The sequence below is a fragment of the Volvox carteri genome, assembly GCF_000143455.1.
Source record: "Volvox carteri f. nagariensis unplaced genomic scaffold VOLCAscaffold_18, whole genome shotgun sequence".
Classification (NCBI taxonomy): Eukaryota; Viridiplantae; Chlorophyta; class Chlorophyceae; order Chlamydomonadales; family Volvocaceae; genus Volvox; species Volvox carteri.
Window position 1 is genome coordinate 1,514,154 of NW_003307561.1, and position 19,197 is coordinate 1,533,350.

Genomic DNA, 19,197 nt, shown 5'->3' on the forward strand with positions numbered 1-19,197 from the left:
AACACACACCCCGCTGCGCTGTCAAGGGGATGCAACAGGGAGGATGGGCTACAGAGATCAACGGCAGCGAGGGCAGCGCTTAGGGCATATGAGGGGGCTGGCGCGTCCCGGGAAATAGGTCGCCTCCCATTATACTTCTAAGAGTTCCCTACCATAAACATGCAAGCGTTGCTTTCAGGCCCCTCTACTACAAACAATCTATCCGCAAACACACACACACACACGCGCAAGTATTGAACACTACACACAGTCCCTTCCATAATACCCCAGGTTCAGCTTCCGGCCTCCGGGGGAGCGGCCCAGGCATGTGAGAGCTAAAAGGGGGGTTAGAGGAGGTGGAGCAGGACGGGGCGGTGACAAAGGAGCTGGAGGGTGTTAACGGGGGCCGCACACAGACCTGCCGACGCGGCCGCGTCAGATTAAGTGGCCCTTCTCGACCCCTCGAGAGTGTCGACGATACCGGGGTGGGTAGGATGGGGGGAGAGGCATTCGATGGAAAACAAAACCCACTCACGTGCCCTTCTGTAGCTGTCCTACTTCCGTTGGTGCTGCCCTGCATCCCGACCTGATTCAATTTTACTCGGTTCGCATCATCGTCATCATTGACATCAGAGGAAATCACAACACGCAAGTACTTCAGTTTTTATTATCAACGCCGTCATTATTTTTACCAAGCACCACCACACACACCAACAGCGCCACACTACAACCGCAACCACAACCGCAAAACCACCGCGCTTGATGCCGCCCCTTCTGCAAGCCTCGCCCACCCGCGAGCTGCCAGCTGCCGGTACTTGTCTCTCTGACCTGCCAAGCCGGCGCACCTCCTCAAGAGGTCTGTATGCTGATCGTGGCGGCTCAATGGCGGTATGGTGGGGGTGTACGGCTTCAACTCCACCTTACCCAGTAACGCTTTTCTCACGGCCAAGACCGTGCCGTTGGCGGACTCCCCAACACTTACTTATCCTCCACGAAGAGGCCGCCCAGATTGCCATGCAAGATACACACATACATACATATATACATACGTACGTACATACATGCGCAACCGAATGGCGACCTATAGAAGCACCTCAATATTACTTACCAGACACTAATCCATGAACGCATCGTGTACCACCCTTGTGCACTCCAGCTCGGCGGCTCGTCGTGAGCCACTTGACTTGTTTGGGCCGTACAAGCTCGTGCAGCTTGTACGACAAAAACGCAAACAATCTACGAGGACAACACACCCCACACACAAGCGAGGCACAGCAACCCCACAAAACTATACAATAAACCGGTCAAGAATTTTTGGAATGGAAGTCTCAGGGCAGCGCTGCCCATCCAACCATGCATCACTATTTGCCCGCCCACCACCGCACTACACTCGGGAAACCTGTCACTTGCCGTGGATTACACGACCGAACACAGCCGAACACCAACACGCACACTACAGACGTCCAGACAGCACGGCTACTAGCAGCGGGTCCGTGACTCCTCCCGGGGTGATGTGTTCCAATCCGCGGCGAGCAAGAAGGCCGCCGCTTCGCACCGTAGCAGAGCCCGATAACACACCGGCCCTCTGTGGCTTATTATTATTATCCTGTTTTCCCGTCGTCCCGTCGTTTCTCGGAGCTCATCATCGCGCACTCATCGCGTGTTTTGCCGCCTCGACGGAGAAATAGATTTGAAATCCAGCATAAGGAGAACAGAGCCATGAAAATGCTTGTGATATTTCTTGCGACTATGTACCGACCAGCATCCGTAAAATTTGCACCACCGTAGATGGCTTGATGGCGGACGACATGACTTCCCAGTAAAAAGCTCCAAACCCGGAAAACGGACTCCCCTTGAGCCGTACAGGACTCAAGAGTCTCATTCTTGAGATCTCTAAGTTCCATCGGGGGATTTTAGGACTGAAAATAAATGATATGATGATGGCGGCTAAACGGCTAAAGTGGTCATCCACATCGGTCGCACAGCAAAATTGCGCCGGTCCTGACGTGCATGTCGTACTTATCATGTCGTACTTGCATCGCCGCATGTTCGGATTAGTAAAACGGACAGAGGGCAGAAGGCGCGAACACGCGTTATGCCCAAACACACGACGCATTCGCACACACACACACACATATCGCGCAATCCCATGTACACAAGCCCCCAAGCTCCTTGAACATTATCCCCCCCATCCCAGGAAAACTCTTGCACAACACGGCCCACAGTGGTTCCGGCGGCGCCAGCATCAAAAACCATGAAGGCGCCTCATGGCGCATGGCGACATACAAACTGACATCCCCTTCCAGAGCGGCTGTCGTACTCAAAACGCCACCAAAGAGCCTACATGTTCGCTACGGTCTTAAGGCAGTTCATAAAAGGCGCACATACACGCATATATACATACGTACGTACACATGGGACCCTAAATCGGAACAGCTCGAGTGCCCTAAAGGGGGTCCTACACGCACACACAGCACACAGAGCATTTGCTACACATGTACCGTACGCACATACATACATACACACATACATACATAATTACATACACAAGCATACATACATACAAACTGTACGCACACAGCATGATGATCCCTTCAAGCTTATTGCAAGGGGGAGGCGCAACCTGTCGGCGCGGCCAAACACCTCCTCCTGACGGGCCGCCGTGGAGGCCATGACCGGGCGATTGGTCGCGTGATTGGGGCCAGGTAGGTAAGCGGGCAGGTAGGTAAGCAGCCAAACTAAACACACGGAAACATGCGTTGCAACGCACAGTACGATTCCATAAAGCCCAAAGGCCTGGTGCGCACCACTTATACACAGCAACAAGACGCACAGAGGAGGAGCTAGTGCGACTCTACTGATAAAACGTTGCAACGCCGCCGTGCCGCCAAAAAAACACCTACTTCCGCCAAGGGCAAACGTCATCAGGCTCATGGTTCAAGCGTGTGACCCACGGGTCACAGCCAGAGCGACCCAGACGGTCTGTAACCGTCGCGGAAGCCTGTAGGTAGATCCAAAACCCTTCACAACGACCCACGGGTCAGTCGTCGCAACGAGCCATCGTTGCCCTCCTCGGGGCCCCGCCGGGACGGTCCATTGGCAATGGCAATGGCCAGCAAATGGCGATGGCAGTGGAGAATAAAAACGGACTCCCGTACTCGATTGCGCTTTGGCGCGTCCTCGTCCGCTTTCGCATCCTAGTCCTCGCCGTCCTTCCCTCCTTCTTTCCCCTCCTCCTCCTCCTCCTCCTTCTCCTCCTAGTCGTCCCTGTCCCTCCGACCCTTTCCCCCTTCCCTCCAGTCTTTCCACCCCTCAAGAAGAGAGAGAGAGAAAGAGAGAGAGAGAGAGAACCTCACACGGCGCCCCTAGAGGCCCTTTCCCAACGACCCAACAACCCCTTCCTCCCCCCTCCCTCTGTCGCCACCCCCCAAAGCCATAGCCATATCCTCAACCGCCGCACCCGCCCCAGCCCCTCCTCACCCAAAGTCCCAACCAAGCCGCGAACTACTGTCGTACATTCAGTAGTTGTCGAACGCCGCGCCGCCGCCGCCGCCGCCACCACCGCCCTGCGTCTTGGATGCCCGGCGCGGCACGTACGGCGGCGGCTCGTTGCGCAGCAGCGCCCAATTGATGCTCTTGAACCAGGGATGCGACTTAATCTCATTGGCCCCTGTACGACTGCCGAGGCGACGGCTCACGTCCTTGACCAGAAGCTTCTCGATGAGGTCGCGGCCCTCCTCACTGACAGCAGGTTTGGCCGGGAAGCGCAGCTGTGACTTGATGATGTTGTCAAAGGTCTCGTCCCGCCTTGATCCACGAAAGGGTGTAGTGCCGTACAGCAGCTCGTAGATCAAGATGCCTAGCGACCACCAGTCGACACCTGGGGAGGACGCGAAGGTTGAAGAGTTAAAGAGTTGAAGAGGAGGTTAAGATTAAAGAAAGAGGGGGGAGGAGGAGGTTGAGATGAGGGGGGGGGTGAGGGAGGAGGAGAGAAAAAAAGCAGTGAGAAGCACGTGGAAAAAGAGGGGGTTTCGCAAGCGACTTACGTGGAGGCCCCTTCCTAGGTCAGAAGTCAAAACAGACAACCGCCGCCATCCAAAGCGCCGCTTAACAAACACAAACACACACACACATATATCCCCAGCCCCATCCTCCCCCCCGAAAAAAACATAAACAACACACATACATACCCACAATACACACATACATACCCATCCTCCCACCCAAAAAAGCACACACACACATAACACACCCGATCCGTGTCCCGCCGCGTTGATGACCTCCGGTGCCAAGTACTCCTCGGTGCCCACGAAACTGTTCGCACGGGCCACAGGTTCCGCCAGCAGCAGGAAGGACTCCCCCGTGGGGCCCACACCCGGAGCGGCACCGGCCCCGTGCTTGCCGCTGTTGTTGCCGGACTGCACCACATGGAAAGGGGGGGAAAGAGGGGGGAATTTCGAAGGGAAGGGACAAAAAAAAAGAGTCGAACGGCCTTTTTTAGCGGTTTTCCCATTATTCCCAATTTTCAACGCGGGTGATATTCGAGTAGTACGTATATGCGGTGGTGACGCGAAGGCGTGGTAAATAAAAACAAAACGTGTTTTACAAAACGTAAACGTGTGTGGGACGGTGCGTGTGTGGTGCTGGAGGGGGGTGGGAAGGAGAAACAGGAGACTGGATCGGACTAAGACGCGACCCAAAGCGCCAGGAGGAGAGCACGAGGAGAGAAGTAGATGAACAAGAAGAAGAAGAAGAAAACGCAGTACAAAACAGACAAGTCATTCGTGTACGACAAACAGGTAGAAACGCCCCAGACCCCAATACTCAAGTCGTCGCATCCACTCGCCCATTCCACCAACCCCCCAACAAACCCCCTTTTTGCCGCTCAGCACCCTCCGCTGTCATACCTTCACATATCGTACCTTGCGCGAAGACTTTGACCCCGCCGACCCCGCCGGCGCCGGCGCCGAGCCGCCACCGCTGCCGTCCGGCGCCGCCACGCGCTCTAGCCGCGGTGTCGTAACGCCCTTGCTGTACGACAAGTCAAAGTCCGTCAATAGCACGTGCCCCGAGTGGTGAAGAAGGATGTTCTCGGGCTTTAGGTCCCTGTACACGTAGCCGAGTAGGTGCAGGTACTGCAGGGCCAGGAGGACCTCCGCCGCGTAAAACCGGACATGCTCCTCCTTGAGCCTCTTCTTGGGCTGACTGTTCAGCAGGCCGTACAGCTCGCCACCTTAAGGTGCCGAAGAAGAAAGGGGCAGAGGAGGAGGGTGGACGAGGAGGGGGAGGAGGGCGGGGAGGAGGAGGAGTGGAAGAGGGGGCGGAGGAGAGAGGCGCCATGGGGGAAAAGGGGGGAAGGGAAGGGGATCAGATAATGAATTATGATTCAAGAAGAAGAAGAAGAAGAAGAAGAAGAAGAAGAAGAAAGAGAACTCGCAGCAAAGTCAGTAACGACAGCCGCCTCGACGTCTCCAAAGCACCAACCGCTGGGGTCCCCGAAACTCCCCACCACCCAGAACCACCGCTCTTCCTCCCACCCTGACTTCCCTCTGGTCGGTCTGTCGGTGCCCCTTTCCCCGCTATTGCACCCACCATCGCAGTACTCCATGACGAAGTGCAGGTGCGTGTCGGTCTGAATGGTGCAGTAGAGGGTGGCCAGGAAGGGGTGGTCCACAGCCGCCAGAATAGAGCACTCGGTCAGCACACGGGGCACCTTGTTGCGCTCCTGCATCTCGAACTTGTCCAGGGTCTTCATGGCGAACTTGAAGTCCGTGCCCTGAGTGGAAGGGAAAGAGGGGGGGGGAAAGACGAGTGAACCACGAACGAGTGAAAAGCTGCTGCCAAGGAAAAAGCAGAACTGACCAGTAGGCTAGTGAGTGGAGGGGCCCAGTGGAGGGGGGCAGTGGAGGGGGCCAGTGGGCGGAAGCCCTCCGATCAAACGATGTAAGAACACGCACACAAACACATATACACACACTAGAGACATAAACAGACACAAACAGACACACACAATCCTCGCGGCTGGACTCATTAAAACACATACACAAGCACCTAAAGAAGCCATGCAGTCATTTTGCGTCCACTCTATGGTCACGACATACACACATACACACACGGCCCTAGCTCCCGCCCTCCCTTTCCCCTACCCCTTTCCGCACCTGCAGCTGCACCAGGTCCACCAGACCCACATCTCCCGCCCCTAGCTGCTTCACACGCCGGAAGTGCATCAGCTTCAACTTGCCGTCACGCTGCTGCAGCGCCAACAGCGCCTGATAGGCCTTATCATCGCTCTTGTGGGGCTTACGCCGCATGACCTCCCCGTTGATGGCGGCCCAGGGGTTGCTGGCCATGGGTGTGGCCATGCCCTGTACGGCACAGGTAGTTGGACAGGTGGTTAGATAATTAGATGACATCGGAATATAGAGACGGAACGCGGTACACATGCGGTTAAGAATTCAAGTAAGGAAAAACGCTGAAGATAGATAGACATAAAGATATATATAGAGAGAAAGGGGCAAGAACAATAACCACCTCCACCTCCCCCCCCAACCCAACACCAACCCGGCTTCATACATGCAGGTCTCGGCACGACATGCCGGGCCCCAACCCCCCTCTCCTCCTCCCCCTCTTCCTCCTTCCTACCCCCTCCCCCCCTGTCGTACCATAACCGCGCTGCTAATCATGGACGCCGCCACGGCTCCCTGCTTGGCCTTCTCCTCCTCCGCGGAGGGAGTCTTGTTCCACGTGGGAGTCTTGTCCGGCGTCGCGGACTGAGCAGTCACGTCTACCTGGGGCGACAGGTGACGTAGAATGTACGACATGACACGTCGTACAATACATGCTAAAGCACGACGTGAAACCAACAACATATTTTAAAATGGCAGGATATGGCATGCGTCGTAGCACAATATGCATACGTGCGGGCGGGTAGGAAAGGCAAACGACGGCAGCGGGGAGTTGGGGTTGTTAGGGAAGGGAAAGACACGGGGTATGGAACCACGACGGGGCCCCACGTGGGCAAGGAGGGCCGTATTTATGAATTAGACGGGGGTCAAGGGATCAAGAGACACAGGAGGCTCGAACCTCTGTCTCGGTACGGTCGTCTTCATCTTCCCTTTGACATCCATCTACCCTTTATACACACACACATACATACACACACCGGCGCTAATACTCCAGCACTCCCGCCCCGAGTCCCGCCAGCCGACACCCCTCCCGTACCCCCGTCTTCCAGGGCCCAGTCCCGCACCTGCACCCCCACAAAGAAGCGCACTGAGCCGTCCTGATCTCTCATGGGCGCCATGGTGAACATATTCCAGAAGGGTCGGCCCTGCTTGGTGTAGTTCAGGATGCGGACCGTGATCTCCGTACCCGTGCGGATGGCCTCACGGATCTGATCCACGGTGGCTGAATCAGTACCGGGGCCCTGGGAACGGGTGATGAGAGTGGCGAGAGGGAGCCGGGGCGGGGAGGTGGGAGAAGGGGGGGGGTATGAGGGGGGGAAGAAGAAGTCCCTTGCGGTGTTTTACGGATAACCGAAATCAAAACTATAACATATAACAACAATTACTATTTATGTATTACAATATATTTTTGTTTAATTTATGATGATAATAATGATAAACAATAAAATAAAATAAATTTACTAATGAGAATAATAATAGAATAAAAAGGATAATCACATCCCCTACCTATAGGGCCGACTGTGCGGGTGCTAGGTAGGGAGAAGGTGACGGGACTCCCGAAATCTCCCCCCCCTTTCTCCCTTACCTCCCATCCCTCTGACAGGGAGAGGAGGAGTCGGCAATGTCTGGGCTGTAACTCCCGCCCCCAGGGGCCCCCGTGGAAAAGGTGTTTGCCCCCTCCTGGCCTTTACTACCTCCCCTCGCCCTTGCATGTCCCCGGAGGTGGATGCGTTGGAGGGAAATCGCAGTAATGCCCGGGTGTGTAGCCATATCTATACATATATAGGTATCTTTTTTGTGTTCTAATGGCCCAGAAGCCTCCCACCCCTGTAACAATCCAATATATATGTATATGAATATACATGTTTATGTATATATGTGTGTGTTAATGCATCTGTATGCGAGTGAGAGAGAATGTGAGTATCTGTATACACGAGGGTGAGAGAGAGGGGCAGGGCCAGGCCATCCTGCCTCCCGGACCGACACCTCCCCGCCCTTGAGAGGAACCCCAACACCTCTCAGGATGCAAACAAGGCTTCCATGAGGAGATGCTACTGCGACTGCAACTACTGCAACTGTTACTACTGCAACTGCTACTACTGCAACTGCTACTACTGCAACTACTACTACTGCAACTACTACTGCAACTGCTACTACTGCAACTACTACTACTGCAACTACTACTACTGCAACTGCAACTGCTGCTGCGACTGCTACTACTGCTGCGACTGGCCCCTTCCCTTCCCTTCCAGGCGACTGCGGTGACATTAAAGGAGAGGTGAGGTAAATAACAAAAAAACGGTCCTTAATTAGTGATAAAATAACTTCCCAAAAACATAAAAAGACACTCGTATTGTGAGTTTGCTTTCTTGTTTATTCAATTTATCAACAAAAACAATACATTTTAAAAACATTTAATGATTTAAAGATAACAAAAAAGGGATATTAAAAGGTTAAAACAAGGTAGGACAAGGGTTGCTGTTTTTTGAAGTGTGTTTTTAATTCCTTGCTAGCCGTGAGCCCACCACCTGGGTTCCCCCCCCCTGCTAACCTAGGGTTTCAGGGGGCCAGGGGCCCGGTTACATGTACATCTCACCCAACCTCTCCTCCCCCTCCCACCCACCCATCCCACTTACACATGAACAAACACACACTCCCCCGACACCCTCGCTTGTTTCCCGTCCCCTCGTTACTACGCCAACTGCCACTGGATGAATGACGCCAACTGACTGGCGCTGGGGAGTTCACGCAGAGCTATGGCCGGTCCCGTTAAGGGGGACGATTACCCAGGGGCACTTCATCTTTTTTCAGTTAATGCCCTTAAAAATGTAAGTGTGAGAAACGAAGGAAAACAGCCTTCCGAGAACCGCCAAATTCAACCTCCCAGCCCCTCATCTTCCTGCAACCTCTAGCTGGCTAGGCGCGGGTGTTGAAGAGGGAACGATGAGCGGGAGAAACGTATTTGGTATGGGAGAAAGTCCGTGGCAGTCGGACAAGCTTCGTTAGCTCCGTTCACTTACGCCCCCGGCCTTTTGGCACCCCCCCCCCAACTTTCGTTTCTCGCATATGAACCCCCCCTTTTAAATACCCATGTGCGCTTGGATAGATGGATGGATGGATGGATAGACCGACAGATAGCGCGAATGATAGCTGCTGCCGCCTCATAAGCGCCGTTGGACGCCGTCCTCCATACCGCTGACACTGTCATGGTTATTGCTATAGCCAATGCTGCGGCTGCTGCTAGTCCTCCTCAGCCGTTGCTACTGCCGCTCTCCGGCCGCTACCGAGTTTGCCGTCGGCCGGCTTTTGCGCATCATCACCGATGCCAACACAACTGCCGTCACCCCCTCCTCGCCACTGGGGTGCGACGGCCTCACCTCAGTGCCTCACGTCCTCGCGAACCACCCGGCATGGCACCTCGGCACGCAGCTGGTTCAAGATCTGCTGCTGCTGTTGTTGCTACTGCTGCAACTGCTGCTGTTGTTGCTACTGCTGCTATTGTTGCTATTGTTGCTACTGCTGCTACTGTTGCTAATGCTGCTACTGTTGTTACTGCTGCTATTGCTGCAAGAGTTGCTACTGCTACTAGTGAAAGGGCTGCTGCCCCATCAGAGCTACTTTCCACTCGCAATCCCCCCCAATACATACATACATACATACATACACACATACACACATACACACAATACACATGCACGCATGCAAGACCAACCTGTAGAAAGCGGCAGTTACGTCCCAGCACGTCCTCGCGCGAATAGCCAGTCAGCTCCAAAAATGCATCCGAAGCAAAGACGATGGGGCAGTCCGGCAATGTTGGATCTGAAATGACGAAATTCTGCTGGATGCGCTCCACGGTGGTGGCCAGATCCAAAGCCACACGAGGAAAGGACTTGGGGGCCGCGCCGCGGACGCCCTGCGGCTTTCCCTGACCAGCCGCCGTGGCGGCGGCCGAGGCTGCCCCAGGTTCCACACCCTCCGCCTTCTCCACGGCAATGGTGACATCATCCACAATCTTCTTGGCCACGTTTTCGCGCAAACGGTGGTCGTACTTGACGAGCAGGGGCACGCCGGAGTTGTCCGCGAGCGCCTTGCCCTCCGTCTTGCTGGTCACATCGACCTGAGGGCAGAAAGGGGGGAAGGGGAAAGGAAGGGGTACAAGATGCGGTAATGCAGGGGCCAACCTTCTATGCTACCATCCACATGCATACACGTATGCATACATGCATACACGCATGCACATACAAAAAAGGTTATTGCTGCGTCTTCTGCAAGACTTTTGGGTCGTGAAATCCCCGAGCGAAGACAAACTTGGAAAGGCAAGAAACCCACCCCTCCGCACAGCTCAGCATCACACCCCCGCCCCGCATCCAACGTTCCGATACACACCCCACCCCACCACCCATCCACCGCTGGCGTGCCACCGCACTTTCCACACGCACCTGCACACCCACAAACTTGGACACCTTGCCGTCCGGAGTCTTGATGGGCGTCACCGTGAGCAGGTTCCAGAACGGCGTGCCATCTTTGCGGTAGTTGAGCAGGCGCACCGAGCACGCCTCCCCCTTCTTGATGGCCTCGCGGATCTTTTGAACCTCCTTGGGGTCCGTACCCTCGCCCTGCAGAAACCGGCTGCGAGAGCGGGCGAGTGTGTGTGGGGGGGAGAGGGGAGGCGAATCATAGTCGAGTGGTGCTGATACCAGAGACGGGCGGAAGAGGGAGGACAGCCGAGGACAACACTCAAAAGGGGGACGAGAACCTTAAGGCAAAACACATTCAAACACGGAAATCATCCAGATGCATCACCCCCCACACACACACACACAGCGTGTAGGTATAAACGGTCCCACAGGCGGGGCCCTGCGGGCATTGGAGCGCGGTGAGCAGGGGCTTGAGCCGGGGCGGGGAGCAGGGGCGGGGATGGAGGTAAATAATGGGCGTTGCATAAAAGGACCGGGGAAAGGGACATTTAGACCTGCCGCGTTGACACGTCACCCGCTCTGGACCCAGATCGACCCGGTCGGAACCGCGGGTGGAGGTGCAAGGTCTTGAGGATACGCGTCATGCGAATATGCGTGCGTATGTGAAACGTGGATGTATGTATGCATGTACGTATGTACGTATGTATGATTGATTAGATGTGATGGCTAAAGTGCGGGTGGTCACAGCGAGCACGAAAGCACGGTTGGGCAAGGCCAGGCGGGGAGCCGGCAGTAAAGGGAGGCCGTCGCACCCCTAGCGGGCCGAGGGGGTGAAGGCACTTAGCAACAACAACGGCAACGATAAAATGCCGCCCCCCCCCCCAGCGGCAGGAAAGCAGAAACCCGATCCCGCTGTCCCATGAGTGCGTTTTTCGTTCTGCTGTATGTGCGGGTGTGTGCGTGGGTGGGGGGGAAGGAGCGGAAACAGACGCGGCCACGCAGAAGTGCAAGTGGGGGGTGAGGGTGGATGGTGCGATACTACTTACGACAGCGACTACAACTTCCTATGTCGGATGGAACATGAGGTGGTGGTAGTAGCAGCAGTAGTAGTAATAGTAGTAATAGAAGTCGTTTTATACGGGAAAAGTGAAAGGGGAGGGGCAGGGACGAGGCAAGGACCGGACGGTGGGTAAAGTGCCGCCGAAGCCGGCGACTGCAACCTCCAACCCTTAATGGGCCTGAAGCAGCGCAGCACAGAGCTCTTCCGCCTCGTCTTAGCAGGAAGCGCCCACTGCCGGGAAGCACCCCTCCTCCGGCCCTTCTTCAATAGGCCCTTCAGGCAGACGCTAATGCTGGTCAGGGCCTCCGTAGCGGCGATACAACAAATCGCGCATTGAGCTGAGTTAGCGCAGGCCGCGCAGCGTTGCGCTCTCGGCGGTGCGGCCCAAGAAGCTTTTGACGGCTTTTTCCCTTGGCTTACCCCGAAGACAGCATCGGTGGGTAGCCCGCCCGACAGCGAAAACAGTACAGCGATGCTCATCATTGTGTGATGTATGCGATGCGACCAGGTAAATCGAGGAAACGGACCAGCGCATAGTATGTCCTTAACCGCATGTCCAACTCCCCGCGCTGAAAGACTTCACCTCTGTATCGCGAAACACCATACAGGTTCGCGACATAATAACGTTCAGAAGTGCGCAAGTAACCGTCGTGGAGCACGACACCGAGGAGGGTCACTGTCCCCGAAGGACCAAGGGGATAAGGCACGGCTAGCGGTAGCCTAGCTTACCAGTTATGTCCAAGAACCTCATCAGGACCGTATCCTGTCATTGCGTAGAACCTGCGGTTTGAGCGCAGGCAAGCAGCGAAGTTTAACGGCATTCCCTGCGCTCATGCTGCCCTGAAAGAAGGAACTATCCCTGAAACAGACCCTCATTGGACTCACCCTTCACTGGCGTACACCAGGGGGCAATCCGGGAGTGTTGCATCCGCAACGACAAACGTATGCCGCAGGCCGGCCAGCACCTTCGTGAGCTGGCTGGCGGGGGAGGGTACCTGCACATGCGGGCAGATGATATGCTCGCATGTTAGGGAAATAGGGACCAACATGATGACTAGCTGAGGTGCAAAGTCCCCTCACCCCTGCCATTCTCTCTTCTGGGACGACCTTGTTGAGAATGCTGCTGGGCTATGACTCTAAGGACTCAGCCTAAGAACTATATTAACAACTGCGCGATTTCACAAGGAAATGTGTAGCTCTTAAGGGCGCGGGGCGGCTCCGTTCTTTTTCATGAACAGCTTTACAGCGCAAATGTTTTACGCCATGGTAAACAATGTCACCGTGGCAACGGTTAGTTGAATCGTTTTGACTATAATAAGTTAGAGATACATTCTTCTTCAGCGAATTCTACTGTACGGATATGCGTCCCAGCAGTTTGGCGAGCCACGAGGCTCTTGATTTTCCACAATACACCGTCATAGACTTGCAATAGCACATGGCTAACCTGCCGACAGCCCAACTTTTTTCCTTGTAGAAATTGATCGTCGTACCCGACGCCTTAGCATTCCCATAGAGCTCCGATTGGAACTTAAAGGCGAAGCACATCAACATGGCCATTTTTCAACAGCTGATTTGCATATTGTGACATTTTGTGGTGATGCCTTAATGCCATGCACAGCCCGTCGTGTCTCGTAAGACGCACCGTTACCGTCGTTTTCTGCTTGCGCAGAGACCTGGCAAACCATGGGTAAAGTACTGGGACTAATCATTGAGTCTAAGCATTGGTTTTGGCCCTTTGTAGCTCCATTTCTAGTCTCGACTTAGCGACGCGAGCCTGGCACCCATTCGAACCTAGCACCCAACGCCACTGACCCACATCTGACACCTCATGGAAAACCCAACCTCCTCGTAACTTTACCCGGACGCCCTAACTCAAGCCATCTCATGACACTTGTGAACAGTGCACCCGCCTGTGGAACGCTCTTAAAGGGACCCATGGGTCGCAGCAACGAGCTGTTGCCGACGCAGTAACCCCGATCACCCTTCCCTTCCAACCACCTCCGACTTCACACGAGCACTCTTGACTACCGTCACCGTCAGCAGTATGCAAGCTTCCGGCTGTTCCATCCCCTAGTGGATCTCGTCTCGGCAACGCAAAACGACGAAAATGCCGTCTGCTGGCGCAAGAGCTCAAGAGGCTCGGGAAGGAATAGCAACGTGCACGGAGGCGGTCTCTATTTATCACGCGCAGCGAATCTGGGAAAATGGGTTGTGTAACTCCGCTGTCTTCCACTATACGTCGTAAGTCATGGTAGGAGGGAGCCTAGCGTGCAAGCGTCACGCTGAGGCCGGGAGTTTGTTGCGGTCAGCTGTGGCAGGAATGGCAGCGGCGAGTGGAGATCTCCGTTGGAGAAGATTCCAAATGGCTGCACTGATGCCTTGGCCTTCGGCTGCCGAGGCTGCGGAGGGGCGAGCAAGCGCTGGCGCACGGAAGGCGTCCTTTGGAGGTTAAGCAGGAAATCTGCCAGGGATACATTTTTCCTTGCTTAGGTCCAATGATGTGACTGTTCAGCCCTTGGTACGGCAGGTTTCTGTCCTGCTGAATTGCAACTCCCAACATATTGCGATTACCTGAACTGTCTTGAGGCTCAGGCACGAATAATGATCTGGTTGGCACGGATTTCGCCACAGTGGATGGAAAGGGTCATATCAGGGAAAAGAGTAATAGGACCCGCTGACATGTGTTTGTTTACGGCATTTGAAGGAAGCCGCGCACGCTACGCGTAGGTAGACGTAAGGAGTTTGGAGGATAGCTGAGAAAGGTAGGGCATTGTTGCATCTTTGGGCGTGCGGGTGTTGCGCACACCACACGGACACAAGGCAGCAAGGTCACTTCCTTGACGTTGCGGCCTATGAACGGGAAAGGCAGGCAAACCGTCAATAGCAAGCCTCCAAAGGGCTTAATTAAGTTCATTGTCCCAGCGAAGGTGGCCACGTGCGTGACAGTGTCCAAATACTCCGGCGATAATTCGATATCAACAGCTTCCAAAATAAAATCCTCATGTTTCACATCAAGGCTCCGCAAGGACGGGGCCATCAACAGTGTCGTCGCAAATTTATACGGTTAGTTGAGATAATTTATAACCACCACTTGTAGCGAGCCAGCCCCTCGGTCCGGTAAATTGGTCTGTCGTGTCTTCAAATAAACTGAACTTCTGTGAATAACCTATCGAATCTGAGCACATACTACGCCATGGCACCGATAGCGCCTTCACTTGCTCAAGGGCACATCTTGCGCTGTCCTGCACGAGTGAAGTTTATTGCCTCTTCGTCGAGCCGCCGCTTCGTAGCACCACGATGCACTTCGCTTCGATGCGATCAAGATAGCCCAGCGGCGCGTGAGGTTTGCACGACGTTTGCTCGACGAGAGGCTCTCATCGCTCCGATAGCTGCTGCGGCCACCCTTGCTTTTGGCGCTCGCCCAAGCCAGGCGATTCAAGGCCTTATTGCGGGCCGCATTCCAGGTAAGCCAGAAATACGTTTGATTGTTTGGCATATTCGCACTGTGCCGTTTCGCTTTCGGACTTGCGCTGCCTTGCTCGTCTCACATAAATATAGTTGTGGGGTTGCTGGATTGTTTCTGCTATTGCATTTATGGATATCAGGATTTGTGGATTCGGGGCCAAAACAAAGACGCTGGAAGCACTCACGGGCGCCAGGTTGTGGACTTCTTAATGGAATATTGTTTGGAATGCTCCATTTGTGCGGGAAATACTGGGAAAGGCAGGCCAGCACTAGAGGGTTGATTATGCTCCTGAAGCCATTGCATACAATCAAGCTATAAAGGTCACAGCACGCAGACAGCCCCTATCCCGCAGCTTCCTTGGGATGGCAACCTGGAAGCCAAACTATAAAACCTGTCCGCTGCGTCCTCCCGCTTGTTTTCCCCTTTCTCTCTTCCTAAACCTGTCTACACTATTCCGCTCCTTGCCAGAGGCATAGCCTCGCCAGCCAGAGGCTTGCTCGAAATTTTTGATTGTAAACTTCCCTGTAACGGCATGGCCTGAACGCAGCAGCACATTCCCGGAACGCCAACTCATTACCGACCCCCCTTCTCCTCAGGATAGAGTTTCACTAGGAGGAATGGGTTGCCAGGGATGTCCTGCAGTAGCCATCTTTCATGCGAAGTTTCTGTCGCGGTGAAGCTGGCCAGGCAGCGGCCGTGGCTCGGGGATGCCTGGCCAGGATTTGTAGGGGGAGTTATGTTGTGTGCTGCTTGTGTGCGCTGCTTGCCGTGCCTTCTCAACCGTGTCATTTTGCCGGCCTGCTGGCCTCGACACGGACACTCGGGACGTGACTATGTTAATATAGAGTTACCCGAACATTACGCACCACGAGACGACGGGTCCTGCAGCAGTCTATTCTTGTTCCTCCGCACCTCCTCCTGCCGAGCATGGCCCCCCATTATTTTAAAGTGCGTAACATACCCCCCCCCGCAATCCTCAACCGCTAACCACTAACGATTAATCGCAACAACTGTCATAATAACCGCCTCGCCATGCGATTTTTCCCTCAGGCCTGAGCAAGCAGCCCGACGAGGACGGGTTCTACATGTACACGCGGCCGGAGGGCAAATCTGGAGGGCATGGAGTCGGGTGGAGTGAGATCCCGCAGTATCAATTCAAGGTTCCTAAAGGCTGGGACGAGATTCCGGTCTCAATTGCCGATCTGGGTGGAACGGAGGTACGGCAGCGGTTGCTTACGGCAGTGTCAGCTGTGTTCGGCCAGTGCGGTATTATGCCGTAATAATGGCGACGGTGATGGCGTGGTCACATGTCACCTCGTCAGCCCCAAATCACATTACATCACACCGCGTCAACCACCACCATCACCATCACGCAAACGCCTACTACCGTTTTGTGTGATAAAAAGCTTTTGAGGGAGTTTTGCGTGCTTGGCCCTTGCGCAAGTCCTCGGCTCTCTCCTCTATAGGGCCTTGTGAGCGCTGTGGCGTCTGGAACCCGGCGGTGCCGGCGTATGCCCCCCGTGTCTCCATGTCCTCCGGGCTTCCTGCGTCTTACAACCCTGCACTGCCCCTGCCCACCCGGCCCGCTTTGCTTCTTGCAAATGACTCCCGCCCCGGCCGCACACCACCCACAACACGACCCCGCGGGGCGGCTGCATAGATTGACCTTCGGTACCAGAACAAGGAGCAGGGTGATGTGGCGGTGGTGGTGGCGCCTGTGCTAAGGTGAGGGTTTTACTGAGCACGCAGCTAGGAAAGGCTTGGGGAAGGCTGTCTGTCTGTCTGTCTGTCTGCCTGCTAGATAGCACTCTCTGTCCATAATGGTAGAACACAACTCATCACCACAAGCCCTTCACCTCCCTTTGTTGGTACGAAATCCCCACCTACATGTTTGCTGCTCCAGGTTTATGGACCTCGGGTTTAATGCGGTGGGTTGGGCAGGCGGGAGGATGGGTGGGTGGGTGGGTAGTGAGCACACATACCGCACCGCTCCCCACTAGGTATGTGGGTGTGGATGTGGGTGGGGGGAAGAGGGGCGTGTCACTTGCCTACCCGCCTGCCTAGCTGCCCGCCTTCTTGTCGTAGAGAAAGAGATTAGAGCTGTGAGGAGATCTCATCGCTGGGATGCAGCCCTGCCTGCTTGCCTACCCCGCCTGCCTCCGACAGCTGGCGATTTGATTGTCGCATTCGAATCCCTCTGTTTCTTGCTGCGTATACATTCCCGGCTGTGTGTTTGCTAGCTAAGCAATGCAGTAACGAGCTAGGCTGGATTGTTAGGGTGAATTGTGCGATAAAGCCTAGCTAAAGTCTTAATGACCTTATATCGCAAACTTTGAAAAGATTAATTGACCAGGTCGGCCCCCGTGTTGTTGTCTGAACGCTTCAATCCCCGCTTCGTCCCCCTTCCCCTCTTCCAGCTAGATAAGGTAATTTAGTTATAAAGGTATATGGGTTGGGGCCAGTGCAGATTCTTTGCCTCTTGTTGGTTTCATCATATGACTTCCTGCCCCTCCGATCCCTTCCCTTTACTGCGATTGCAATATTTATGCTCTCCTAACCAGAAAATAACCCTGCGAGAGGTGGGTCCTCCGCAGAGAGTCATTGAGGGCTTCGCTCCCGAGCTATTTGGCCGGCCTCTGGACGAGGGGGATGTGCTCAACACCGAGGTTGCCGTACGAGAGGATGGAGGCTTGTACTACCTTTGGTGCGTGTTGGGGGGAGGAGGGCCGGGGGAAACTTGGAGGTGGAGGGTGGTGGTGAGCTGGGGCGGGTATGTTGGGGGGAGTCTTGAGCCGCCAGGTGGCCTGGGGAAGTTGCGTGTGGCTGCGGTTGAGTTGTGCCTTGCAACCTGGTGTCGGCTTCTTCTGATTGCGTGTTGGGACCAACATCTCGCTGTTGGGTCAGCTGCTTCGTAGTCCATGTTAAATTTCTCCCCTCTGGAACATTTCCTCCCGTACACGCTTTTCCCCGAACCCCCTGTCAGGGAGCTCAAGCCCCACAACCTGGTTGCCGCCACCGCCACCAAGAACCGGGTCTTCATCCTCACCGTCACCTCCAACGCCCGGCAGTGGAAGAAGCATGCGGACGAGCTGCGAGTTATCCAGAAGAGCTTTCGAGTGCAGCAGGAGGCCTGAGCGGGAATGAAGCTGACCTAGACACAAGGATTTTTCCCTATCGTTTTAGGATTCCTTTGACATGTTTTTTCTTGGAATGTGCCTTTTTGAAGCGTTCCTTCTTGTTTCTCCTCTCCTTCAAGGCTTTATACCTCCAAGTCGGCAAGGTTGCAAACCGTGAGGAGGAAAAGGAGAAGGGGGTAGCAAGGAAAGCTTCTGACACCGGACTTGAGGCTGAGGGACGATGGCCAAGAAGGAGACGGGAAAAGGAGGGGTCGGGGTTGAGGAGGATGCTTTCCGGGTGTGGACTGCGAAGAGACGAAGGCGGCGCTAAGACGGTGCAGGAGTGAGGATTTCAAGTCCGAGGATACTGTTGTGATTTTAGAGATTGGTTATGTCTATTTTCAGCTTTTTAGGCTGACGTTACCGGGACGTGCTGGTGGCTTGTGTGGGGCGATGAGGCTGGCAGTTGTGTATGCTTGATGCACTGTTATCTCATCAGGTAAACCGGTGCTGGTGTTGCTTGTTGGGAGAGAGGAGAGAGGAGAGGTAAAGGCCGTTGAAGGAGTTAATAGTGGAGGAGAGTGAGAAAGCTGGAATGCAGGTGCTGCAAACGGATAGCATCGAGAGAGTTAGGAGAGATGTGTTTTCTTCGATGGTTCAATTTATTTCTCTTATTTTTATTGAGGATGATAAATATATAATACATAATTTTCATTTGTGTAGTTGACAAAGACACGAATCGAAAAGCTGAAAACAAACGCGTTCAATTTTGGCAAGCTTATGACTTTCTTCGAATAAAGAAAACAGCTAAATGAATAAAGAAAACGATCCAATCAGGCAGCAAAACTGCCACCAAAGAAAGGAGGTTGCCAGCTGGAGAAAAACACGCACAAGTGCTCAGAACCACCCGCGACACCGCCGCTGCGAAAACAGCCTCAACTCAAAAACTAAAAACAAAGCCTCCCTGCTGAAA

At 54.5% G+C, this 19,197-nt stretch overlaps 2 protein-coding genes across 2 annotated transcripts; one reads left to right on the forward strand and one right to left on the reverse strand.

Moving 5' to 3' along the window:
* Positions 1-3,497: 3,497 nt before the first annotated feature.
* Positions 3,498-12,731, reverse strand: VOLCADRAFT_127319 (phototropin; the record flags this gene model as incomplete). Its single annotated transcript, XM_002950419.1, has 12 exons — positions 3,498-3,859; positions 4,232-4,334; positions 4,902-5,212; positions 5,572-5,755; positions 6,138-6,344; positions 6,642-6,767; positions 7,229-7,405; positions 9,877-10,281; positions 10,604-10,793; positions 12,372-12,422; positions 12,528-12,637; positions 12,723-12,731. The coding sequence occupies 12 exons, from the start codon at positions 12,729-12,731 to the stop codon at positions 3,498-3,500; spliced, it is 2,235 nt and encodes a 744-aa protein (XP_002950465.1).
* A 2,076-nt stretch (positions 12,732-14,807) lies between these two features.
* On the forward strand, positions 14,808-19,173 carry VOLCADRAFT_74648 (uncharacterized protein). Its single transcript, XM_002950290.1, has 6 exons — positions 14,808-15,106; positions 16,159-16,325; positions 16,769-16,833; positions 17,449-17,479; positions 17,670-17,812; positions 18,092-19,173. Exons 1-6 carry the CDS (start codon positions 14,836-14,838, stop codon positions 18,240-18,242), a joined length of 828 nt encoding a protein of 275 aa, XP_002950336.1. The 5' UTR covers positions 14,808-14,835; the 3' UTR covers positions 18,243-19,173.
* The last annotated feature ends 24 nt before the right edge of the window (positions 19,174-19,197 follow it).